This window comes from Mesoplodon densirostris, chromosome 9 (genome assembly GCF_025265405.1).
Source record: "Mesoplodon densirostris isolate mMesDen1 chromosome 9, mMesDen1 primary haplotype, whole genome shotgun sequence".
Lineage (NCBI taxonomy): Eukaryota > Metazoa > Chordata > Mammalia > Artiodactyla > Ziphiidae > Mesoplodon > Mesoplodon densirostris.
Window position 1 is genome coordinate 36,420,404 of NC_082669.1, and position 27,876 is coordinate 36,448,279.

Consider the following 27,876-nt stretch of genomic DNA (forward strand, 5'->3'; position numbering starts at 1 on the left):
GTAATAGTATCGGCTGGGGAAAAAGGAAAAAGAACTCTAAAATGACTCTAGGATTTACCATAGTTACTCTGAGTAGAAACTGATAGAAGAAATAATTAATTTCCATTTTTCATACTGAAAGTGATTAAATATGTAGAATCTAATTTGGGATTTTCCAGAAAATCTATGGGAGCTGAAGCCAGGATAAATGAGGAGAGCAGAGAAGATGAAGAGTGCAGACCAGGGAATGAACAGAAGAGATGACAAAACCTAGTTCTGAGGTTTGCTTTCAGGGGAAGCAAAGAGGGAGCAAGGGAAAATTCTCTGTCAAGGATGGGTGCATAGAAGCCTGGAGAACAGAAAGATGGAACAGTGAGTACCTGATGTATCAAAATTCCAGAGAGATGCTAATGAAATAATTAAAAGAGTAGGTACCCCAGAAGAAAGTTGATAATGTCCCCCAGTGTTGAATAGGGAAACCAAGAGCTGATAGAGCTCCCAGCAAGAAAGATAAATGGAAATACGAAACTGGACCAGATTTGTTCATAATATAGTAAACCTTAAACAAGCCAAATTGATTGATTCAAATTATCAGTTATCTGGTCACTTCATCATTGAATATTGATATTTTACTCTTTAAGATTCTGACTTCAGTGGCTCTGCAGAAATATCTTTATACAAAGTAAAGAAGAAAACAAACAAAACAAGAAAATCTGTGTGAAGTCTTGGCAAGCCTTCAGGACACCAAACATGAAGAGTGTTTGCTTACAAATCCTAAGCAATGTTTCCATGTGCATCCCAAACTCAGAAGATCCAATATAATTGCTGTATTGGTTTGGCTAGAATAAGAACAGAACTGTGGATGATCTGGGTTTTTTCAGTTTGCTCTTTTTTCAGTGCTCTCTTGAGTTGGCCACTGTATTGAATTTATAGTCAAGACACTTAACTAGGCAATCTTTTCTTATAGGTGCAGACAACGACCATGTGCATCTCGGTTAGCCTGAGTGGATTCGTGGTCCTGGGCTGTTTGTTTGCACCCAAGGTGCACATCATCCTGTTTCAACCCCAGAAGAATGTGGTCACACACAGAATGCACCTGAACAGGTTCAGTGTCAGTGGAACTGGGACCACGTATTCTCAGTGTAAGTATGGAACTTGACACTGACCCCTTCATATAGAGTAGGGAGCAGGCTAGAAGGAGAGCAACAGACATAGACAGAAACAGGCAACACATGTCCATCCCCAAAATCAATCTCAATTCAGTTTAGTAAGTGCTGGTTTGATCACTGTGTGCCAGGTACTGTGCTGGATGCTAAGGATACAGTGATAAGCGGAAGAGGTCAAGTTTCGGTTTTGGCAGTATGCAGTCTAGCAGGGATGACAGACATTAAATCCATAACCACAAATGGGATTTTTGACCAAGTTGTAGAGCCAGAGAACCAAATTTCTAGTCCTGACTTTGCAACTAGGTCAACAGGTAACCTTGAGCCATCACTTTACTATTTCCTTCCTTAGTTGGCCTAGAGGGTTGGACTAGATAGGTGCTCTATAAAGCATGTTCTGTGTCACATAGATGCTGAAGGTGCTTCATAAAAATTCAAAGAGGAAGATAATCAAATAAGGTGGAAAATGCTACATCCTAAATACCCACTTGGAAGTTCAAAGCACCTCCTTTGACATGAGCATGATAAAGGTTTTTAAGAATCTCTACAGCAGGGAAACCTGTTTCACTTTGTTATTTACAGTTTCTTAAAAGTAACTGATCACAGTAAAATCAACTGCACATCCCATGGAATACACTTTGGAAAACGCTAGAATAGATCTTCCTCCTATTTCAAAGACAAAGACATGATGGTTTTTCAGCTGAGAAGGCAGTGCTAACTGAAAGATACCAGGGTAACTCCCAGTCAGAATTCTCTCACCTCCTGGCCTGCAAATATCTGCAACAGTAGCCTTGGAGAATCATTTAATTCTTTAGAGGCATCTAAAACACAAACATAGCTAAAGGGGACAACCTTTTAAGCCATTTTCAGCTAATCTATGGTATGAAGTAGGAGAAAGTCACTGACAGAAGGATGAGGGGGAAGGGGGGGAGAGGAAGGGGGGAGGGGGGTGGGGGGCAGGAGGACTGGAAGTGACAGAGACAAATGACTGATTCACAATTTTGCCCTGAGCCGATTAGAAAGGAAACTTCGAAATAGCTCAGCATCACAAAGTGAGCAATCGCATTAGTGCCCCAGTTTCTCCAACAAAGTGCACAATTTTATAGGGCTGCCCTTTTCCTAGCAAACAAAGGGAAGACTGATAGCTGACAGCACATGTTCAGTGATGCGCTGTGCATACCACTCCTCCGTCTCAGCTGCTATAGAGATGGAGACCTTATTGCATTTTCGGCTAAATTTCCAGGTGTCACGAGGGCTGAGTCCCAGGACCTGGTAAAACTTGTGAAATAATTTTCCTTGAACCTTAAAGAAACCTGCTTATTTCTTGAGCAAACAAATCTCTTTTCCAGCAGCTGAACTACAAAAGCTAGCTAGTCCAGACCAGAAAGAACTGGCATATAACTAATAATGATAACTAATAAAAAGAACAATAATACAGCTAAGAGGAACTATCATTTATTGTTTCCTTTGTGCTGGGCACTGTGCTAAGTACTTCATACATGTGTGCACGTGTGATATAGCTTATTTAACGCTCACAACTCTTGGAGATCTACCCAAGGTCACACGTATTGAAAGTGGCAGAACCAGAACTTAAGAGCCAGTTTCTCTGATTTCAAAGCCAGGGCACCAAACCACCTTATCATGCTCCTTCATCCAGAAAACAAGCCGGGAAATTTCCCAGGAACTACTTACTTGGTAGACATTCCAGGGAGAACAAAAGGAAAATTACCCCAGGCTATGCAGCATGATTTACCTCTGGGCAGAAAGAGGCTTAGAGCTCTTGGCTGTTATTAAAACAAGTTAGCAGAGTCCCTAAGTCTTCCACAGACACTTTTCAGATCTCATACATCCAAACCTCAGTAATTTAGATATGGTGGCATTTTCTAATGTATGTACTAGGAATTAATAAATTCCTGGGCTTCCCTGGTGGTGCAGTGGTTGAGAGTCCGCCTGCCGATGCAGGGGACACGGGTTCGTGCCCCGGTCCGGGAGGATCCCACATGCCGCGGAGCGGCTGGGCCCGTGAGCCGTGGCTGCTGAGCCTGCGCGTCTGGAGCCTGTGCTTCGCAACGGGAGAGACCACAACAGTGAGAGGCCCACATACCGCAAAAAAAAAAAAAAAAAATTCCTGAAGAGTTAACAAGGACACTTTACCCAATCGAGTCTCCCCTCAGAATTTCAGAAATGTCCATTTACACAAAAACAATGTACTGCAACTGCCATGGACCTGCTTAAGCTGTCACTCAGTATCTAATCGGCTAGTGGTCCAACTATTACTTCAAGGTAGGAGTCTATCCAGCCCTACATTTTAGGACGACTTTGTTACTCAGTGAAATTTAATTTTTTTCTTTAAAAAGGTCTAAATTTAGATATCATTTTTCCCACAATTTTCCTCTAATTAATCCAAATTAAAGAAGTGGCAGTAAAGTAACAAAGTGAAGCATTTGAGTGGTATCTCTAGGCATTTCAAAGTGCATAAGTAACGAATCCATTGATCTTTTATTTTTATTTGTAACTCTTTATCTTTTACTCGCGATAGTTTAATATTTGTGGGCTCATTTTATCCCATGTGTACAAGATATCACAAGTTCTATTTTATAGGTGAGAAAAGAAGAGAAGTTACTTCTCAAGGATATACAATGATTCAAGAGTTGACACTGGATTTCCTGACTTGTGATTAGTATCCTTCCCATTTTAATAAATTGGAACCACTCTCATGAAATTCATTAAAGTCATTAAATGCCTGAATGCCTTCTATACACCAGAAATTACTAAGCACAGTAGTGAATAGGACAGAATCCCTGGTCCCAGGAAGGTTAGTGTCCTGGGCAGTGTTTTTCATACTGTAGAATGTAATCCATTAGTGGGTCATGAAATTTATTTGGCATGTTTGACCAGCATTTTTTAAAAACGGAAATAGAGGGACTTCCCTGGTGGTCCAGTGGTTAAGACTCTGCACTCCCAATGCAGGGGGCACGGGTTCGACCCCCAGTCAGGGAACTAAGATCCCGCATACTGCACGGCGTGGCCAAGTTAATTAATTATTTAATTAATAAAATAAAATAAAACTGACCTGGACATTTAAAGAAAAATAATAAAAAAGATAAAAAGATAAGAGAATAAAGTATCTTAGAGTGCATCATATGTAACAGGGTAAATAGTATTTCACCAAGTTTGCTCAAGTTTACGTATGGGTACCAGGTTCAGGTAAAATATTTATTTCTATGAACTGCAATCAAAGATATTTGAAAGCCACTTGCCTATGGGATCTAGTTCTATGTATAAACGTGTTACTGACCCACTATGATGAAAATTTAAGCAACTGGTTTAATATTTCAGTGCCTGTTTCCTCCATTATAGATTTAGCTCATTTAATATCCATTTCCCTCCTAAATACTGGGAAGTACGCTGTTTAAAGAATCAAGAAAAATCCTTAAATTGCTCTGCATTCATTAAGTACAGCATGTGTTTTTCTTAGGTTGCACATAATTTATGTTCTTCTGGTTAAGTATTTGCAGGCATTTTATTCCAATGGATTATTGTTACCAGTATTGCTGCTGTTTTTCTGACTTAGTGCCTCCAGAGGTAAAAACAAAAACCCCATGTATGGACGAGAGTAAGCTGGTAGAGCAACAGAGTTGCCACACACAGACACATTTAGTTATCTATTCCCTCATAACAAAATACCCCCAAATTTAGTGGCTTAAAAGAAATCCCTTTTGTTATCTCTCTTGATTTAGTGGGGCAGGAATTCAGGCAGGGCTTGACTGAGCAGTCCACCTGCTCTGCAAGGCCTTGACTGGGGTCCTTCTGTGGTGTCAGCTGAGACTAAACTGATCTGGAGGGTCCACAGTGATTCACTCTCATACATGGTGCCCTGGTGGCATGCCTCTCCACATGGGACCCAGACAGCATGACAGAGCCCACCCAGATTCAAGGGGAGGGAGGCAGACTCCACCGCTCAAAGAATTCGTGGCCAGTTTTATTATGCTGCACTCTCCAAATCCCAAATCCAACCGGTACTGCACTCTTAGCAGGGATTAAGTGACATGACACACTTAACCTTATGCAATACCAAGAAGTCACCTTGACTGGAAGGTGCGGCCATATTAATTCAGGGTTAATTCTCTGGCGAGAGAGTAGCAGAGATACCACATCACTCTGGAGTCTAAGTGAGCTCCCTGACAGCAGCTAAGGCGGCTGACAGCAGAAAGAAGATCAGTTAGTGGGCTTTAAAATCTGAGCAGTTGCTCCAAAAAGATAGAAAAGCATGGCCAAACTCAGAAGCAGGCATGGAAGAAAGAACATCGTTAAGGACATCTTGGAAAACTCACCATTTGAGAAATGTTTACATAGTACTATATGCAAAAGAGACCAATTTTAGTTGTATCTGATTAACTACATACAGTGGGAGTCAGAATAATAAAAATAAAGGAAACAGTAACTTTTCTCCACTAAGTGTACCCATAGGCCAGTTGTCCCCAATATTTGTGTATTAAAAAAAAAAAAATCTTTGAAATGGAGATTCCCAGGCCCCACCCTTTGTATCATGGGGTCTTGGTAAAGGTCAGAAGTCTGGTCGGTAACAGATACTCCAGCTAGTTCAACAGAGATGGTCTGAGGAAAACGGGTTGAGAACCTTGGCCCAAACCATCCCGTCTGCTTCATCCACTGCTATCAGTGCAGAGCAGGGAGCTCCACTTAGATGCCCTCAAAGAGAAAGGAGGCCCTGGGTTCAGAGAAGGAGGGGCCCTTGAAGTCCCATCCTTTGCCTCATGATGTCAAGAGCCACATCCCAGCACAGTCATCTCCCCCATTGCTGTCCGAACCCTCAAAGGCATTTCCCCCATAGGAGCACCTGGCCACTCAAGAAACATTTACTGAAGGTGGGAATGCACCTTCCAATAGCAGTAGAACTCAGAGACCCTGAAATCCTAAGCTCATATTTATAATGCTGCTCCCACACCCACACACATAAGTAAACATCCTTTATATTTGGAAAAGGAAAAAAAAAAAAAAAGAGGTCATTTTTTGTTTTGTTCAGCTTTAGAAGCAAAGGAGCTTCCCACAGCTGATTCCCACAGACAGGCAATCAAGAACGTATGCTGAGAATCTTAGCATCTGCAAATTCAATGATTTTTTCTTTTTTTTAATTAAAAGCCTTCCCTTCAGCACTACACTCGACAGCATCTTGTGCTACCAGCATGGGTGCAGAATGTAAGCGAATGGTGTCGTTTTGAGGGAGACAAGCTGGATGCACACGTGAGGTTTGGCAGCATAAAATGCTATAGGCCCTGCGCAGGTCAGAATATATGGGTTTGCATCAGCGTAGACTGGGGGGAGAAGAAAGAAATGGAGTGTGTCCCACAGTCTTCAGAGGTATTATGTACCCAGACGTGGTCCTACGGGGATGTGTATTTCTCTTGCTCATGGTGATCATTCAGATGTACGTATGTCATTATCATTAAGATCAGCCAAGAGGCTTCTGCTAATTAATGATGCCCAGATTTGGGTCCCGGAGGAACCATGGGCATATGGAGATTGATTTTCTCTGCCACAACCTTATTCAGAAAGTCACTTGTCTAGGTGGTAATGTGCGAACTGCTCAATTAATAGAATTATTCTTTATCACTAAGCATTTGCACATTATAATAAGAAAGCAGCAGTCTAAAAAGATCGAGGGAACCGTCTTCTAGTTTCACAGTATAATTTGCCACAGAGCTTCAGCAACAGAAAGCAAGTGCCTGAGGATAAGCTTTTGCATTTATCAATGGCCAAGCTTTGAAGATACCCCGGTTGGCCGGGGCAAGCCATTGTTCAACTCTGAACAGGACTTTATTAAAAAAATAAATAAATAAAAGCACATAATGCCAAGTTTCTTCTCTACAGTGCTAGTCCAGAAAAACAGCATAATATACCTGCACTTTACAGTTCAGGGAGTCCCATGATGACTGGCCAGCAAATTAGGAAGTTATTTGGCAACCCAGACTGAAATGAACGTCTTCCTCGCCACAGGCATAAGTATATTATAAACATAAATCCTCTCTGACCAACGTAGGAAGAGCCTAGAGTTTTCAGCAAGTTGAGCCATTTGCTTCCAGGCAGAATACACCTAGTACATCCGAATCAGATAGATGTCAATCCATTTTCCCTTAAGAGAGCAAAGTCCACAGCACTCCTGAGAACCTCATTCGTTCTATTCCCTTTCATTCCCTCATTGAGGACGGGAGGATAGTCTCCAGCTATAATAGGTAACCCTATATACATTAGGAAATTGATGTTTAATACCTCTCCTTCTTTTATTTGACATTTCCAGTTACTTCTCTCACAACCACTCTAAAGCAACCCTTAAATCATTTTCTCTTTACCTCTACTGTTTTGCTAGGTTTTCCCCAAGCAGCTATAGCCCACCTTCTTTTTTTTTTTTTTTTTTTTTTTTTTTTTTTTTTGCGGTACGCGGGCCTCTTACTGTTGTGGCCTCTCCCATTGCGGAGCACAGGCTCCGGACGCGCAGGCCCAGCGGCCATGGCTCACGGGCCCAGCCGCTCCACGGCATATGGGATCCTCCCAGACCGGGGCACGAACCCGTATCCCCTGCATCGGCAGGCGGACTCTCAACCACTGCGCCACCAGGGAGGCCCTAGCCCACCTTCTTTAATACACAGACTGGAGCTGGAAGGGATGCTAAGGATCATTTATTCTAACAAACACATTTATAGATGAGAAAACCACGGTTCCATCTATTAGGTACTTTAAGGAATTTGATAACTGAAGTCATAGATAAAACTCTCAAAAGCTGCTCTATGGCTCCTGTGGCCTCTGGATTTTCTGCCCCAGCTCAGTTACAAAATTCATCTCAGAGACTATTCTGACAGTGAGAATCTTAGCATCTGCACATGCAATGATTTTTTTTCAAGTTAAAAGCTTTCTCTTAAGCACCACACATGACAGCATCTTGTTCTACCAGCATGAGTACAGACTTGTGTTCCTCTCAAAAGCCCATACCAGGGAGTTCAACAGCATAAATCATGTATCTTTGGCCCCCAGTGATCCCCACACCCAGGCTGTACACAGACAAGGTGTGGCATTGATATTCCAAAGAGGCTACACACTAAGTTTCTTAGAAAATGTGATTTGATGAAGACAAATGAATATAGTTAATGTTTATGTCAGATATAATTTCTCTCATTTCCATAGTTTTTTAAAAGTATCACTTTTTTGAATTACATTACATTGTACAGTTTCCCTTCTGTATTGTACATTAGAACAGAATGTAAACATAGTAGCTCAAAGAGAGTTCCTAAACCAGCAAGTCTGATATTGAATGAGAGATACCTATAGTCATCTGCATTTCCACGTAACCCCAAATTTATTAACGCCTTTGGGAACAGGGTACCATGCTGAGAACTATGTTTATATGTCAATAAAAAAGAAAATATGTATTTAATCAAATACTGCCCATACATTGATCTCAGATGATCAAAACCTTAAAACAAAGCAAAGGGTCTAACCTCAATTTATTATATGCTATTTCTATGACCTCCTTTTCATTTTTAGTGAAATTCTCTGGAGGACATCTATAAATGGAAATATCTCTGTGCCTATAGCAGGAAAATGCCTACTCATATGGAAAAAAAATTATTTTAACATGTCTGCCTTACCTGGAATAATTTCAGAGGGTTTGGGAGAGAAACCACTAACCAAGTAAATGTGACCAATTTGATGGATAATTCACTCCTTCATTGAAGAAATTTTTGTGCCCAGGCTCAGCTCTAGGCACTGGAGATGTGGTAATGAACAAAACAGACCAACTCTACACTCACGGTGCTTGCATTCTAATCAGGCAAGAGGGGGCACAGACAGACAAACCGACAATGCTTAATAACTCAGGTGCTGATAAGTGATGCGAAGAAAATAATATGGGACATAGGCAAATAAGGTGGACTGAGGATGCAGAGAGTTCCTGTTTTGATAGAGTGGAAAGAAGTGATAAGATGACACTGAGCAGAGACACGATGGAAACGAAAGAAGGGAGCCAGGCCTTGTCTGGGGGAATGTCTGGGGGAAAGACATTCCACGCAGAGGGAACAGCAAATGCGAAGGTCCAAAGTTAGAAGAACATCCAAGAGGCCAATGAGGCTAGAGGGAAATGAATAAAGGTGAAAGTGACAGGAGATGAGGACAAAGATGGAGCAGATCTTGGAGGACTCTGGAAGTCACTGTAAGGACTTTTACTTTTCTGTTGCAAGAACTGAGAAAACACTTGAAGGGTTTCATCGGCACTGTGGCAGGAACTGACTTTAAAAGCATGGTTTTGGCTGTGTGGGCAAAATATAAGACAGCAAGTAGGCAGAGACCTCATTCTGGAGGCTACTGCCTAACCCAGATGATGGTGGCTTAAATCAGGTTGGTAGCAGTGGAAGCTAATACAGTGTGCAGATGCTGTGGATAACTGGAAGGTGAGGCTGACAGGATCAGCTCCACTAGAAAGAAGGAGTAATGTCTGACATTATTTTATTAGAGTTTAACCCTTTTGGCTTTTGATTTGGATCCCCAGATGCAGTAGCACTTATAGCTCCTATGAGTCGTTTGAGCCTTGGGGTGAATGAGTTTCTGCTCCTTGCCTGAAAACGCATTTGGATAGAAAAGAGGGTGTTGAGCAACTAAGAGGATGTGAGAAGAATGAAAAATAGGAAGAAGAGTACAAAAAATTCTTGGGTCTTTTTATTTACAAATTATTGTGCATCCAACTTTGGTACTTCTTGGGGGAGGGAAGAGAGAATAAAAGAACATGATTGGAAAGGACCGCATGCTGTGGCAACAGTGGACTGAGGTATTAAGTTGAAGACCAAGTGGAATTTCTGTTCATGAGGTAATTAAGTTGCATCGCGGTCTATAAAAAGGTACATGCTGTATTTCCTCTTCCCATGAATCTCGTCTCCTAAGAGATGAATCACTGAATGAAGAAGTCTTCGCTTTCATAAGTTCTAACTCCACACTTGGAAACTAAATCTTATGTTTACAGATTTCTATCCAACATCATAATGAATATGATTTCCTCTTAAGACTACTAGTAACAGTTTATGACAATTACTTTAGTCATAAGAGGGAAACACGCCGAGGATCTAGCCCACTTTTATGAATAATGGATTCTCAGTCCCCCACTGAGCAATCTCTGACATAGCAAGGCTACCAAACAAGTGGCTAGCAGTATCACATCTGCCCAGACAACATTATCAACACATATACTTCTTTTGAAATGGGACCAAGGGGCCCTAGCACAGGTAAATTAAGGTGATGAGTAAAAAACGAGGTTCAATGACAAAGCAGGAGGACAAGTCAACAAATAATGGATGGAAATTGTATTCCATGACCACAGAATTAAAATATCTAAACCAGCAGCCATGCTGGGAGAAATTATTTGGGGTCACCAGGAGCAAGGAAATGGAACAGCTGGGAACAGACTGGAATGTCCTTTCTGTTTAAATGTTTGTTTTAGTTTTTCCAAGTCTGATCTGTTACACAGAGTAACACACTGATTCTCAGGAACCAAGTCTCAGTCACTAAATTGACTAACAGACTTGGCATCCATAAGAATCTATTAAATAAATATGCTTAGCATTGATTGAGGGCCCAGTTAGAAAAAATCGGGTCATTTTCTCCAAAGCCTGGCCAGTCTCTGCTTTACTGGTACAAGAAAAGTGGATTTCACGGCGCTAGACAAAGCTGCCACTTGGCTGCATTGATCTCTAAAGCTTCATCAAGTTTGTGAAGCAAAACGTACCTTTTGATGGGTGTGAATGGTCCTTCTGTGGTCAGCTGTGGAACTTATTAGGTCTTTTTTCAGCTCTCTTCACTTTTCACTTTAAATAGCAAAAAGTACCACGTTAGCCTAGAGTAACAGCTGCTACTCACCCCGACTCCCAGAAAAGCCAAAAATAAGCCTGCACACCTCTTATTTCTGACAGAAAGGATGATTATAGAAATCTGCCTCACCTCACTTATGAAAATAGGTTAAACTTACGCCATTAAAAATCTCGTGAGAATTTCATTAAAATCATAGAAAAGCTCATCACAAACACACACACGAAAATGACAGCACTTTCCTCTTCCACATATTTTACTACCTTGGGGAATAACAGATGGGCTAATACAGGAGCATATGTAAAATATTTATGAAAGGCAAAGTAATTGAGATGGTAAACTCATAAAACAGTAATTTCCTCTCAGCATGTACCAAAATGGGAATATTTTTAACATAATAAAAAAATGCACTGGCAAAAGCTACAGATGAAACAGAAAAAGAGAAGCAGAAAAATACAAGTTACAATCCCCTTCAATACACTAAAAAGTGTTTAGGGAAAAAAAAATAATTGCAGAGTCTTGTGGGGCTTTTTGCTATTGTTATTCCTTGCAAGAAGACCTTGAATTTGCATTATCTTCCTCTCAAAGAGTGGAAGGTTCCCTTTAATGTCCCTCCAAAGCAGGTAGATTATTCCAGGTTATTCTGTAACCTTCCATAATGATGTCCACAGGGTGTTTAGTAGAAGATTATGTGACGTTAATGAGCTTGCGGATTTTCCATGTGGCTATCTTTGCAGCCCATATACTTCTTACCTACATGGTCAAAATATACCCAATTTTTAAGAACTTAGAATGCAGTGAGCAAGCAAATCCTAAGTGCACGCTTAAGAACAGAATTACACTGAATTCCAGAATAGTATGGGGAACATCAGAGTAGGTTTCTGATACCATCTTTAAAAGTACAGGTAGAGAGGGGATTAGACTAGTTCAAGGTCGACAGCAAAGAGCACTAACACACTAATCCCTGGTTCTCCTAGACGTACCCCCATGACACATCATTCCTCTTCAACCTCTGAAAATGAAAATCCTGCACAGAAATAATAAAACTTGATCCCGGAAAAGATGAAGAGCTTAGCCAAAATGTCAAAGGCAGCATGCCTGCTATGGGATGCTCACAGCCCCAGCCAGTTCTTTGCAGACGTGGGTGACGGTCGATGCCACCATGTGGCTTGAGGAGCAGAAAGGCCAACCTGCTCCAAAATGAGGCTGCCGAAAGGCCTCACAATTGCTGGTCATTCCTTCAGTATAATAGATTATTTCTTTCTTTAAACTTCTTGGTTCCCCCCATTCTTTGAAAGGCAATCATTCATACAATCATTCAGAAAATATTTATACAGTGTCTATTCCATGACGAGCAATAGGGATAAAATAATGAAAAAGACAAGCAGAGCCCCAGCACACTTTCTAGTCAAGAGTATAAGACGTAAGACACTAAGGGAAAAAAAAGGCAAGGAAAAAACTGAGCTTTAAAGTGGGATAACGTGACAGAGAGAAACTGGCTGGTTACTTCAGACTAGGTGGCCTGATGACAGCCTTTTTCAGAGGGTGACATTTCACACGTGGATGACAGGAAAGAGCCAGATATGTGATTAAGGGAGGGAAGAACGTTCCTGGCAGAGGCAACAGCTATTACAAAAGGCCAGAAACTGAGAAATAGGTATTCTGTGTTTGAGAACAAAAGCAAAAAAGCGTAGGGGCGGGAGCACAGAATTAGGTGAATTCAGAAAGATAGGCATGGTCTGAATCGTGCTGGGATTCATAAACCAGAGTAAGGAGAGCACAAAGAGAAGCCACAGGAGGTGTGTAGGTAGTTGACTTACATTTAAAAATACTCTGGCTACTGTATAGAGAAAGCATTGCCGGGAAGCAAGGGTGGACACGGAGAGCCCAGTAGTGCAACTATTCCAGTGGCCCAGAGAGAGGGAATGCTGGCTTGGACCGGGGCGCTAGATGCAGAGACAGAAGTAGTTGGAGATGGAGCCTGAGTTGATTAGACTTGAGCACGGGTTTGACCCACAAGGAGAGACAAAAAAGGAAAGGAGCTTAAATGTTAGACTTTCGGTTTGGATAACTAGCCAGATGGTGAGACCATTCACTGAGGAAAGGAAGACTAAATGGGGACAGGTTAGGGAATCCAAAGGTATGCGTTGGCCACTTGATTTTGAAATGTCTATTAAACAGCCACATGGAGATGCCAAGTAGACAGGTGGTTACAAGGAAGCTGCAGAGAACGCACATATTGAATAGCCAGGAGCACTCTTGCTTGGACTCCGTTTCCCCTTGTTCTTTCTCTTGCCTTACCTAGCTTTGATGAAGCGAGAATTAGATAAAGTATACTAAGAAGCTTTGCAAAGAATAAATTGATGCCCTCACATTTGGAATTATTATCACCACCACCTTCCATCAAGCATTTATCTGGCACACACTATGTCTTCATTGTAGAAGTTTCAGGAAATGTCGATTATGCCATCCCTGTCCCCCAAGATATTGCAGCTTTTAGTGGGCTCATATTGTAAAAGAAACTGAACCTCATTCTAAAAATGATAAGAGGAAAATATCTCCAAAAGCGTTACCAGGTCACATGACTCCACTGCAACCTTAAGCAGCCACACAGACTTGACTTTGTAATTTTCTCACAAACCTAGACAAGTAATCAGTGCAAAACGGAGAGGCTGGAGTTTCCCTAGTTGGGGCGGTGTCTGCTGAAAGACTTCAGTGCCCCAAAGATGGTGAATGTACCCCCACTTAATGCCACATAGTATCCAATTTCATACTTAGTTTTTCCTTCGTGTTTAAAGAAATTCCTAGGAAAAATGCAATTTCATTGAGCAAGAATATTTCCACTATGATAGTGAACATGAACACTTTAGCATGACATGAAATTGGTTTATCTGATTATTAACCAAGAGCTATGCCCTTAAAGGATGGGACAGCTGACTGGGCAGCTTGACCTGAACTGTGGTCAGGTAGCCAAGAGGGTCAGCTCCTCCCGGGCAGAGTGTGCCCAGATGGACAGGTCAGGCGATGGGACGTCATCAGCTCCAAAAGGTAATGTGAGGCCATCGCTAACTGATTCTCTTGGCCGTACAGTTTCATCCTATGGAGGATGGGGCTCCTTGCTTTTGTTCTCATTCAGGAAAAGGAAAAAGCGTTCAGGGCAAACCAGGTATCACTTAACTGTCCCTAGACTTCTCACAAAAACAAAACTTTTGTTTAAAACAAGTTCGGAGCTAGGAATTTTATCTAGGAAAACGACAAGCCATGAAAAGAATGAATATACATATCTGTATTATACTCACACCCCGACACCATCGTCACTATTGTCATTAACAAGAGCATCATCCCTTTGGAATTTCTTCCTGTCTGCAAACTATTATGAAATTGAAGTTCTTAGCACCCCAGCCCTCACTAGAATTTTCACGGAGGTTATCCACTGAACAATGAAAATATAGCAAACCATCCTCTACGGCAGTAGAGTTCACAGATGACTTACGGCCGAGAGAGAACAGAATTAATTAAGGTATGGAAAATATTAATTAATTTAACAGTCTAAGGAAACTGCAGTGAGCTTTCAATTCTGCACACTGTATTTTAACCAGTTTAAAGATTACCAAAGCTAATTCTAAACCCACAAGTGGCTTCTTTCAACAGTGATTATGCTTATCAACTCTCTCCAAGAGGTATGACAGTAATAGAGGTAAGTTCCAGGATACAGACTAATTTTGAGCAGAGCACGTTGAGAAGGTTGACCTACTACAGCACTAAATCACCTAGCATTCTCCGAAGCCAAGTTAAAATGAGTTTTTTACTTTTAGCTAGTGTCTAGGATTATCCATGCCCGTAGCTCTGTGGCCCCCTTGATTAATCCAGAATTTTCTGTCCTGCTCTGTTTTCCAGCCTCTGCAAGCACGTATGTGCCGACGGTGTGCAATGGGCGGGAAGTCCTCGACTCCACCACCTCATCTCTGTGATTGTGAATTGCAGTTCAGTTCTCGTGATTTTAGGCTGTTAGATGAAAGTGCTCACGTGCAACTCCGGAATGTGGAAACAGAGCAAAAGATCACCCCTAGTACCTTTTTTTAGAAACAGTACAATAAATTATTTTTAAGGACTGTACAGTATATAGTGACGTGCTAGAACTTTTTAGACTGATTTTAGTGTCCCTATTATTAATAAGTCCCCAGAACATGGAAATAACCATTGTTTACAGAGCTGAGCATTGGTGACAGGGTCTAACAGGGTCAGTCTATTAGAAAATACAGTGGCGATATTAGGTAACTTTTTTTCCTATGAAGTTTTTTGTAGGTCCTTGTTGTAACTAACTTAGGATGAGTTTCTATGTTGTATATTAAAGTTACATTATGTGTAACAGATTGTTTTTCTCAGCACAAAGTACAAAGCATCTGTATTAATGCAAAGATATTGAGAATAAAACCTTCAAGGTTTTCCAGCATGGTGGAAAATGGCTTGTACTTTTTAAAATCATTCCAGGTAATTTGAGTATGTTGACTTTAGACCATTTCTACTTTTTTAATGTTGGAAGAAAGGATCTAACTGTGCTTCTCTTCATGTCTAGATACACTGAACACAAGTTGTTACCCTACGAGGGAGCCGTGAGCAGATGTAGCCTTCTGATCATGTAGATCGCATGATCAGAATTTGACTGATGACAGCATAAATATCAGGGGATTACAGTGGCCAGATGAAAATACCCTTGTTGGTTTCTTTAAGCCACATCTGTACGGCAGCCCAGATTTTGCCCAAATATGGCTCTGAGGCAAAGAGAGGGTTCCTCCATCCCTGCATTCCTCTGATTACAAAGGCTGACCTGCCAGGGGAGGTTTGATGGCTCTCATTTCCCAAAACAAGCTTAATGACTAGCAAGGAGCCTGGGAAAGCATCTTGTTATTCCATTGGAAAATCACTCTCATGGTTCATAGCTGAACGTAGCAACAAAAATGTAGTACATCTTCTTTTCCAATGCTTTTCCAAAGTCCCAAGAACAAGGCTCAGGCATACAGACTCGTCTCTAAACCTGAATATTTTACTAACCTAAATAAAGGAGCAAACAGGGAAAGCACGGATGAGCTAAAACTGGCTCATCCTTACCAGCACTGTCCTATTTCTCCTGGTAAACCCTTGAGTCACGAACCACTGATTAATGTAGAAAACTTCACTGAGTACCTATCTGCTAGGTCCTGCACCAGATACCATGGACAGAGAATGTATTCGTTTCCTGTAACTCATCTGACAACACGAACTGGGTGGCTTAGAACAACAGGAATTGACGCTCAGGGTTATCAGGGCTGCACCCTCTTAGCTGCAGGGGAGAATCCATTCCATCCCTCTTCTAGTTTCTGGTGGCTGGCAGCTTCCTGACATCAAATCACTCTGATCTCTATGTCCACCTTCATGTCACCTTCTCCTCTGTGTGTCTCTTATGAGGACACTTGTCATTGGATTTAGGGCCCACCGGGATAATGCAGGGCGATCTCATTTCAAGATCCTTAATGACATCTACAAAGGCCCTTTTTTGAAATGAAGTACCATTAGGATGTGTACCTATCTTTTAAGGGGCCACTCTTCAACCCACGACAGAGAAAAAGATGATTAACACATAGTTCTTGCCTTTAAGAAGCAACAAGACTGGAAAATATGCTAATGAGGGAACTGCAACTGAGGAAGGAAGAGGGGGCTAGGAGGAACCCACAGGCTAAATAACCAGGGCCTGGATAATCAAGACTGGTGCTACTTTAAAAATATTCAGAAATAATGAGCAGATGCATAAAAAAGCCAACAGGACTGGCCTTGAAGGAAATAAAGTGAGGAGTCCTATGTTAGAAATTCTCTTCTTCCTTCTGGATGCATTTGAATCAGCATCCTCATCAATGTGTCCAAAACTCACCAGATGCTCAAAGACAACAGTGCAAACAGTCTCTAAACTCTCATATTCAAAGAAGAACCTGGACTTGGGGGGAGTGGGTGGGCCAGACTGAGTAACAGATTCAACAGCACTAGATGGCAAAAAAGAAGTCTGTTGGCCTTCCCTGGTGGCGCAGTGGTTGAGGGTCCGCCTGCCGATGCAAGGGACACGGGTTCGTGCCCCAGTCCGGGAAGATCCCACATGCCGTGGAGCGGCTGGGCTCGTGAGCCATGGCCGCTAAGCCTGTGCGTCCGGAGCCTGTGCTCCGCAACGGGAGAGGCCACAACAGTGAGAGGCCCGCGTACAGCAAAAAAAAAAAAAAAAAAAAAAAAAAGAAGTCTGCTGTGACAGAAACTGGCAGGACTGCTAGATAAGTGTACTCAGAATGAGCATCTGCTCAATATCAAGGCAAAGGCAAGGCTGATGGGAGAGAAAATAAACTCAATCCACTGATGGGATATGATAGGCTAAGGAAGGCAATATCAGTTGGGTTGTTCAGAGACACAGCTAATGCCTAAAGTAATCAAACGGATCATGGATCTTTGTAAACAAGACAATTGGGCTGTGGGTGAATCGTGAGTGGGTGTTTCTGAGAGCTGGGTTTCGATCAGTGGCCACTCTATCTCACTCTCTGCCTTTGCACTGAAAGTGCATTGACCGACAGCTCTCATCACCTTTTTCTCCCCTGCCTCATACCGTGTTTCCTATTCAAAACTGCATCCCCTAACATGTGATCCCTAGAAGTAATTTTTTTTTTCCCGGTACGCGGGCCTCTCACTGTTGTGGCCTCTCCCGTTGCGGAGCACAGGCTCCGGACGCGCAGGCTCAGCGGCCATGGCTCACGGGCCCAGCCGCTCCGCGGCATGTGGGATCCTCCTGAACCAGGGAACGAACACGCGTCCCCTGCATCGGCAGGCGGACTCCCAACCACTGCGCCACCAGGGAAGCCCTAGAAGTAATCTTTTAAAGAACTTTCAGCATCTGTATGGAAAATAGCAGCTATAAAATATTTTTTACATGAGGCATTTCAAACAAATAGGTTTTGGATTGATTTTTTTTTTAACCCCAGTAATGACATTTCATTCTCTCAGAATATAAAACTCACTGAGCCGATCCATCTTTGCAAAAACATCCTGAATTTAAGGAACTCAAGCAGAATGCTCTATCCCACTCATAAAAAAAATATCAGAACCTAATGATACGGTTGATTATTGTTGGATTCCTGAGAGTTTGCCATTTCTGGAATGCTCCGTGTCCTCTCTAGTTCAAGTATTAATAGATTCGCTTGTGCACTCAGGCTTCTCATGGTAAAATAAAAAGGTCTCATTTTCAAAGTGTGAGGCAAGCTGGTTTGCAGTCCACACAGAGGACAGATTAGGAGAGTGCCTGAAAGGAGTTAATTCAGCCAGTGTACCTTTATAGTATGCACCCCACACTGCCCCACAGCTCGCCCCCTCTTTATCCACGCACCCACCATTGAGAGTTCTGGGTGCCAGAGCTCTTTAGCAAAGGGCTAGAAACATGGAGAAGCCGAGAAAAGTGAGGCGCCAGGAAGATGGAACATCAGTATGGATTCTAACCTTCACAGCCCTAATAAGGCCCAAACCCATGAATAAGGCCGTTATCACTCCTGTTCTGTGACTTTGAAAGCTTAGATTTGCACAGTTCTCAATGGTTGGACTCATTCATTTAAGCCAAGCAATGGTAATCTCAAATCAGCCGTCTGAGATAAAGGAAATATTACTCCCCTCCAAACCAAATTTACCAATATCCACAAGCTATTTTAGACAGGGCTCTTCATCCAAGAGTCACCGTTAATAAGAGGAGGAAAATTCCAGCAAATGAAAAGCCAAACTGGGACATTTCGTTCAAGGCGACTGGAGGTCTGTTTCTTGAACCATCAATCACTGAAGGAATCCTACATATCTTTTGCTGCTCAGTCAGTCTTAAAATAGGATTTGGTACATGTGTGTGGACTGAGGTGTGCGCAGCCTGAACACATGCAATGGACCCTCCAGGGCTGGCAGGGGACCCTCTCCAGTGCCAGAGCTCAGGAATCTAGGCTGACACTATATGCATCAATATACACTACGTCCACATAGTTACTTGAAATAAATCTGTACGTAAGATTGAATATTATCTCCAAATCCAGTTACCTTAGCAACAAATGTTATAGAAACCACAATGAGAAAAGGCTTTTAAATCAATTGTGCTGGTTGACTTTGAACCAATTCACTTGTTTTTACTTTTATCATTTCCTAATCAGTGTCTGCAATCAAGTCCCAGAACTATAAAAGGAACTCAGAAGAGTACCTAGCTTGGTCACCTGGTGGGTGATTAAATCATCAAGGGAGGGTGATGGGTTATTTTCTTCTTGATCCTCTCTAGAGACTTGAGAAACCTGGAAGGTGTAAACTCCTAAAGGGCAACAAATCTGTGCAAACAGATTCTTCCAAATAGTTTTGTTTGTGGGTTGTAGTGACTAAAACCAGTGGTCAACAAACCACGGCTCACAGGTCAAATCCTAGCCTAGCATCTGTTTTTATAAAACCTGTGAGCTAAGAATGCTCCTACGTTTTTAAATAGTTGGGGGAAAAAATCAAAAGAAATGTAACATTTCATGACCAGTGAAATATAAATGAAACTCAAATTTCCATGTACATAAAGTACATTTATTTGAATGCAGCCACACCCATTTGTTTGTAATATTGTCTGTGGCTGCTTTCATACTACAATGGCAGAGTTGAAGAGTTGCAGCAGAGACCACATGACCTGCAAAGCTGAAAATATTTACTATCTCTTTCCAGAAAAAGTTTGCTGGCCTCTGATCTAGACAATTGCAATAGTAACATCAATTAATATCAATTGCAATAGTAGTATCAATTAATTTTCAATTATTCGCCCCTATCTTTTACTTCCTTCATTTATGACCCTAAAATGAACTCATCTGAAAATGTTAAACCAAAATAAAATCCAGCAAGAGTGTAATCTCTGGCCAGTTACTGTGAAGGCGAACTCCATTTTAGCATCCAAGGAATAAGTCAGGTGTTAGGATTTTTTTCAGTTTACTCCCCTTGAGTCCTTTTCTTTAGGGTGACCTTAATTTAGGACTTGGGCATGTAAACCTGAGATAATGTTCATGGTGAGTAGAAAATAGATGTGAGGATATGTAAGTCCTCTGAAGAAGTTCTACTCTATACATCTTTACTGTCAAAAGGTAAATGTGAGCAATACACTGACTTTAAACATGCCAATACAATGAAAAAAAAGTAATGGGAAGTGTCTTGACTGTGTTGAGACCTGAGTTCAAGGATGAGGACCTTTGAGACAGAATCAGATCAAGGAATGGGCCAGATGAGGCAATTTATACTTTTCACCTACTAGAACAGCTTGATTCTTCTGTATTGAAGAAATGTAAACTGGTCCTGTCTGCACTGAAGTAGACAGCACTCTTAAGTGACGATAAAAACTCTAATGCAACTGGAAACATCCATGAATAGATAAACAAAGTTTAATTCCACCATTCAACGGACTATTACTCGGCAATAAAAAATAACTACTGCTACCCACACCAACATGGATGAAAGTCAGAATCATTATGCTGAAGAAGCCAGACATAAAAGACTACATTCCCGTCTGACTTCATTTATAAAAAATCCAAACTAAGCTGTAATGGTTAAAAATCAAATCAGGGGTTGCCTGGAGGCTGGAGGTGAAAGGAGAAAGGAAGGCTATAAGAAATCTTTGGGTGTGGTGGAAATGTTCTGTATGTTGATTATGGTAGTGATGTAACAGGTATATAAAACTTTCAAAACTCATATTGCACATGTTTAATGGATGGAGTTTATTGTTTGTATATCATTCCTCAGTAAAGCTGATTAAATACCACTCATGCAGACTTAAAAATAAATAAATAAATAAAATAAACTTGCCAATAAAATCATCTTCCCACCCCGACTCCCAGGAAATTTACTTTCGTTAGGAAGAGAGAAATGATCTGCATATTAGCCTCCCATGAGGAATGACCATGAGTCACAGGAAGTAGCTCTACTGACACATGTCAGATGACAGTTGACCAGATCTGTCTTGAAGAACTAGAGTCAATCGATGACCCACCACCTGGAAACCTGGAGACCCCAAATGGTAAATGACTAGACCCAAGCAATTGTTCAACATAACCATTTAAACCACCTTTTCTCTCCTGGGGAAGAAAATAATGACAAAAATCTACACAAAAATACTATGAAACATTTTTAATCCTGGAAAGGACTTGATTACTGGTAACCAAAGAGGGGAAAAGTCAACAAGAATAGAATCCAATCTTTTAAGTCAAGTGAACACATATCAAATTGCTCAACATTGTTAAATGGCATGATATAATTTATCCATAGAAGACACAGTCTCATTCAGTGGAAAGCTGATTTAAATGTTTTGACAGATCGCTAAGAGATATTATAGGTAACAGCTGACTTAATGGAGTATTTAAGCCTTCAAAACTGCCTTTTAGAAAAATAACAAATAACTTCTTCTACCACTTAGAGGGGAAAGGAAATAACAACTGTCCATTAAAAATCATAGAAACGTGATTAATTTGTTTATGCCTTTCAACATTCCACTGAGCTCTGCAAAGGCAAAACATAAAATTAAAGTGAGTTTTATAGCCAGGATTGATCTGAATATTTTCCTCACAATATTCCTTCTGTCATACTTCTTCAGTGCTTGAAATAAAATGACAACCCACTGGGATCCAAAGGAAAAAGTCAGCTCTTTCCAAAGATGGGACTGAGCTGCCAAAATCTATTTTATATCTAAAATTAGAAATAAAATAAATATATCCTTGAATATCAACTATATTTTCAGAGAGTTCATTAAAATTTAAGGCATTTTTGACACGTCAGAGATTTTAGTCCAGTGACAGGAGAGTAAAGAAGCTACCTGGGAGCAAATCCCAATTATCTCTATGGCTTGGAACATAATCGTTGAGCACGGCAAAGATGAAGAGAGAGGTGACAGGTGACTATGCGGAAACTTCCTGACTCTGTCCAGTCTGTATGACTGCCAGGGTTCCTCTAAAAGGGTGCACTTCAAGTGTATTTTCATTCTTCTGTTTAAATTTTGATCAAGATGGGGAAAGGGTCATCAGCACTGTTAGCAGGATAAAAATGAGCAATGCCAAAAGAATTTCTTCGTTATAATAAAATTTAAGAAATCAAACGTGGAAGACGTTTATGTAAAGCAATGCCCTCTGTGAACTTCACAACAAACAATAAAACAATGGCAACCTCACCTATACTCACGAATCCGACAGTAGTGATGTACACAAAACAAACATTCATTCAACAATAACAGAATGGTCCAGTGTTTTACCCACTGGTCAAATAAATTCAATTATTTCTTTTTATCTCATTTGCCACAAAACTAAGGACGACCTGCTGAATCAAAAGTTACAAGTCAGGGCCTCCCTGGTGGCGCAGTGGTTAAGAGTCCGCCTGCCGATGCAGGGGATACGGGTTTGTGCCCCGGTCTGGGAGGATCCCATATGCCGCGGAGCGGCTGGGCCCGTGAGCCATGGCCGCTGGGCCTGCGCATCCGGAGCCTGTGCTCCGCAACGGGAGAGGCCACAACAGTGAGAGGCCCACATACCGCAAAAAAAAAAAAAAAAAAAAAAAAGTTACAAGTCATACCTCGTTGACAGACTTGGGGCAAAACATTCAACAAACCCTGCCCCCATGCCCTGCCTCTCTCAGCCAATCACCAGGCTTTTAAAAAATCTGGATTAAAACTATAAAGATCACTGTTTATTGGAAACCAACCAGAGCACCTTAGATTATAAATGGTCAGGAAACTCCCCTCTTTCCCACTTCTAAAACAATTAAGTTTTACACAAAATTGGTCAAATCCAGCTTCATTCAAACTTTTTTCAACCAACAGTATTTCAGTCGCACTAATACCAATATAACCTGTCCAGCATAGGAAATATCACAATTACCTGGATCATTTTTGAATAAGAGCAACAACACTTATTTCATAACTGCTTCTGGGACAACCACATTCTTATTCTGAATACAGTTATATGCAATTTTCTAAAATTCAATCCCTGCCTTGCTAACTTAAAAAGAAAACTTCCACAGAAGTCATAATCCTTAAAGTCTTTGGCAGGAAAATAAGCATATAACCTTTGATGCTTGACATAGGGTAAATGTCCCACTGTCATTTTCTGGAGACCATGAAATTATCCCAATACCTTTGTACAGTTGTCTGTACTTATAGACAAGCCAGCCCACTTTCTTCTCATGATTTTGCAAGTGATTTGATAAACAAGCTTTCCTACTCATTCTAAATTATACTTCAAGTATTACATAACTTGTTTCAGGCCATTTGACTTTTATAATAGTGTCAGCTTGTTTGTACCAGTGGAAAGTCAAGGCTTCTCCTTATCCCCCTTTTTTTTTTTTTTTTAAGAATCCCACTTTCAGTCAAGCCCTTCTTACCAGTTCCAACAAGGATGGCATTTCAAAGGCGATTTTAAGTTAGATAACCCAAGCACATGCTGACTCTTCATTAAGAATTACTGCTTACTTAGGCTTCTGAAATCAACAAGGATACCCTATGGAAAAATGAAAAATCTATTGTCTTTCTTTGTTCACCATTTTTAATAGAAAACATGTTTTAAGGTCTGTCAGGAAAATAAATAATGGGAAAAAATAACTGTCCCTTAAAAATTTTTTCAAATCTTCCCCAAAATATAAACAAAGAAAAGACATAAATGGGATCACAATGCATATGCTCACATCAGCCCTCCAAACACTTTTTATATAGAATTCATAAAGAAGAAAAGTTACCCATTAATTATATGGCATGCATCAGCAGTGCACTTGTGGGCTTAACCTTGGTTTTGAGTTATTTGTATATACAGATAAATCTCTTCCTGAGTTGAGCTTCATCTTCAGTTGAGACTCAAAACATTTGCTTTCTTATTTTTGGCAAGACACTTGACCATGTTATAAGGCAATCTAACATTTCAACCTCCTTCCCTTTTCAGCGGCATGGCCCTCCTCTGTGACATCATCAATGTGCCGGATATGAGGACAGGCTCTAAACTATGGTCCTGTAAAACTAGAGAGCAGGTTTCTTTGTTCATTAGTCTGAAGGCTACAGCACTGTCTTTCATATATTTGGAGATCTTGAGGATTTCAGTTGAACAGATTCAAAATGGTCTTCTTTGTCCTATGGGGGAAAAATATTAAGACAAAATCAACTCACTAAAATTCCAATAAGATTTTAGGAGCTTACATATCCAGAAACTAAGTTCTAAAATCATTTAAATCTATGTACCTGCCACTTGTAATTAGGATTTTACATTTAAAGGAGGGTGGCAGATATAAAACAGATAGCATGCCTACCTTGAATGATGCCTTTTTTTTAACTTTTTATTTTATATTGGAGTATAGTTGATTTACAATGTTGTGTTAGTTTCAGGTGTACAGCAAAGTGATTCATTTACGCATATACATGTATCTATTCTTTTTCAGATTCTTTTCTTCATTGAGGTTGTTACATAATATTGAGCAGAGTTCCCTGTGCTATACAGTAGGTCCTTGTTGGTTATCCATTTTAAATATAGCAGTGTGTACATGTCAATCCCAAACAGATGTCCAGGGGATAAGACACACAATCCAAAATAGAAGCAAACACATGACTGCAATAGACACCAAAAGATGAAGCTGTGATTCTTGTGAAGAAATCACTGAGACCCATGCAAGGGGGATATTTGATCCGGGTGCTGAAACAGATGACCTATCCATGCAAACTGTAGACAGTAAACTAAATATTCTCAAGATAACACAGGGTAAATAATAAGAAAAAAGGAGAGCAGAAATAAAGATAACACCAATAAGACACAGGATCATTTGGGTTCATTGATATGTTTTAGGAAAATCTTTGGGAATCATGCCTACTAAAGATATTAAAAACAAGTCATCTCGGATAATAAATCAAAATTTTAATGCAACTATATCATTGCTGGCATTTGTTATATAATACATTCAAAATGTAGCCTGTTAAGTTATTCTTCTTTAATGGGGAAAAAGAGAAATAAGAGGTGAGGTTTCTCCCAATGTTTTCATTGTTAGACAAAGCTTTCCGAAGGCTGTTGGAATGGGGTGGGGGAACTATGCTGTTGAAGAGAATAAAGATGAAGAGAACTAGGATTATTTTAAAAATAAAAGAAATATGAGGCAGATCAGTCCTGGGTGCACATGGATGTGTCTCTAAAGCAGAGAAGCGAAATGAGAAAACAACAGGAAATGGATATTGAGTATCTGTCAGGAAGAATGAGGTTGCTGTTGTGTCTTCTCTCATTTGAGTGGAGAAATCAGAGACTTCAGATCAATTTAAGGCCACATGGTCAGGATTACAGAAAAAAATCACAGCATGAACACCAGCATATCCCATTTCCCTGCCTCTACCGAGACAACAAGCCCCTGGGAGAGCAGCCTGCAGATCGCAGCACCCTAACCCACTGGCTCTGGGAGAGCCTGCCTGAAGTCTCATGTTTACCAGACTTAATTTTCTAGGAATAACCATCGATAATTCAAGTGTTTATTAAGCACCCATGTGTTACAGGAACAGGACTAGACTTCATGGGATACAAAACGTCTGCTCTCAAGGAGCTCACAGTGTATTACAGGAAAGAGTGTTAGAGTATCAGCCATGAACTATAAGAGAAAGCTGAGCTTTTTGTGGCCCCGCCTTGAGAAGATCTGATTCAACTTTTTCTTCAGGAAGGGGAGGCAGAGACCTGTTGGTTATCCTCAAGGTAATATTTCAAGTAAAACACTGAAAACAGTCATGTTATCAGGGCTTCATAGGGCTTTCGTTACCATCTCCTCTGTGTTCTGTGTTCACATGGGATTTTGCTCCTATGGCTGATGTGGTGGGATATATACACGCGCACGCGCGCGTGCGTGTGTGTGTGTAGTTAACACTACTAACTGACTGGGGCTTCCTAATGGCAGGAATTGTATCTTGTTCACTTTTTAATTCCCATAATATGACCCAAGGCCTAGCACATGGTTGGCTGTCAATCAGTGGTTATGAAAATGTACTGAAACACCACCATGCAGAAGGAAAAATCCTGGATTGGAACTCAGAATACGTGGTTTCTAATTCCTATCTCACCCTCTCTTGGACAAATAAGTGAACCTCTCTAGGTCTCAGTTTACTCATGCATTAAATAAAGATGCCATACAAAATGATCTTTTTAAGCTCTAAATTCAAGAATCTACTCAAAATCCATCATCACCCAGAAGCTTCTCCTTAGCTTGTCACTACCCATCTAACTGTACTCCGTTCTCTTCTGTACTCCAAGAGACCCTACTCAATACTCTTGTCATACCGGATGATCCTGTGTATGTGGGTTGTGTGTGTGCATGAATGTGTGTTTGATGTGCATGTGTCTTCCATCAATAAACTAAGTCTCTGAGATTAACTGTGTCTAATATGACATCTCACCAAAACCCAGTGGAGTGTCTAACAGATAGTATCCCATAAATGACTGTGACATGAACAAAAGAAAAAGGAAAAAAAATCAACTGAAGATATGTTTTAATTGTTAAGAAAAGTCAAGTAAAGTAAATCTATAAATGAAACCCCACAAATCCTGTGCATAAGGAAATACCAAAGAAGTATGGCCTTTAGAACAAGAATAAGGATATATATAAGACAAAGTAAACCTTACTTGACACAGTAGTTAAGAAATGTATAAATTTTTTTGCTCCATGAAATCATATGTAACATTTTTAAAAGTGGGACACACATAAAAAAAATAAAAAGTAAAAAGAAGTTTAAAGGTGGGACACAATAAAACTTGTACAATGGCATTCATAGCAGCTTTATTCAGTCAAACACTGGAAACAGCACAAGGGTCCAACAAAGGGAGAACAGATGAACAAACGTGGCAAATCCATACAACAGACTACTCCTCCACAGAGAGGAATCTGCTATAGATAAACACAACAAGGTGGAAGAATCTCAAAAAGATTTTTCTGAGTGGAAGAAAACTTACACAAAAACTACACTCTCAGTCATTAAGATCATGTGAAGTTCTGAAACAGGCAAAACTAATCTATAATTTTAAAAGATCATCACAATAGCTTCCCTTGGGGATGGGGATTGAGTATACACATAAGGACATGAGTTTACTTTCAGACATCAGACTAATTTTCTATATCTTCACAGGATTTAGGGTTACACAGGTATATTCATTTCTCAAATTTCATCACATCATGTATTTGTGAAATATACATTTCACTCTGTGTAAACATTTTGCCTTTAAAAAAACTTAACATATTGAATTCTCTCATCAATTATATGTAAACTGAAGTGTTTAGGCATCAAATGTATTGAAGTCTGAAACTCACTTTGAAACACATCAAAAAAAAAAAGAAGAGGAGACTTCCGGGTAAGATGGCGGAAGAGTAAGACGCGGAGATCACCTTCCTCCCCACAGATACACCAGAAATACAGCTACACGTGGAACAACTCCTACAGAACACCTACTGAACGCTGGCAGAAGACCCCAGACCTCCCAAAAGGCAAGAAACTCCCCACATACCTGGGTAGGGCAAAGCGGAGAGATTCCCGCACAGAGGAGCGGTGCCGAGCGGCACTCACCAGCCCGAGAGGCTTGTCTGCTCCCCCGCCGGGGCGGGCGACGCTGGAGCTGAGGCTCGGGCTTCGGTCAGAGCGCAGGGAGAGGACTGGGGCTGGCGGCGAGAACTCAGCCTGAAGGGGGCTAATGTGCCACAGCTAGCCGGGAGGGAGTCCGGGAAAACTCTGGAGCTGCCGAAGAGGCAGGAGACTTTTTCTTCCCTCTTGGTTTCCTGGTGCGCGAGGAGAGGGGATTAAGAGCGCCGCGTAAAGGAGCTCCAGAGACGGGCGCGAGTC

The 27,876-nt window shown here is 40.9% G+C and overlaps 2 protein-coding genes across 3 annotated transcripts in view; one reads left to right on the top strand and one right to left on the bottom strand.

Moving 5' to 3' along the window:
* The window catches only part of GRM3 (glutamate metabotropic receptor 3), a 105,211-nt gene extending 90,234 nt beyond the window's left edge, over positions 1–14,977 (top strand). Inside the window, exons 4-5 of one of the 2 annotated variants that reach the window (XM_060108276.1) lie at positions 947–1,121; positions 14,904–14,977. In XM_060108276.1, coding sequence (XP_059964259.1) covers positions 947–1,121; positions 14,904–14,977 — 249 coding nt within the window. Of the gene's footprint in view, positions 1–946; positions 1,122–3,743; positions 3,824–14,903 lie in introns of those variants that run through there. The other variant, XM_060108275.1, reaches the window with a different exon arrangement.
* An 8,722-nt stretch (positions 14,978–23,699) lies between these two features.
* Positions 23,700–27,876, bottom strand: part of ELAPOR2 (endosome-lysosome associated apoptosis and autophagy regulator family member 2) — a 183,991-nt gene continuing 179,814 nt past the window's right edge. The window contains exon 22 of the mRNA XM_060108141.1: positions 23,700–24,156. Coding sequence (XP_059964124.1) covers positions 24,097–24,156 — 60 coding nt within the window. The 3' untranslated portion in view covers positions 23,700–24,096. The remainder of the gene's footprint in view (positions 24,157–27,876) is intronic.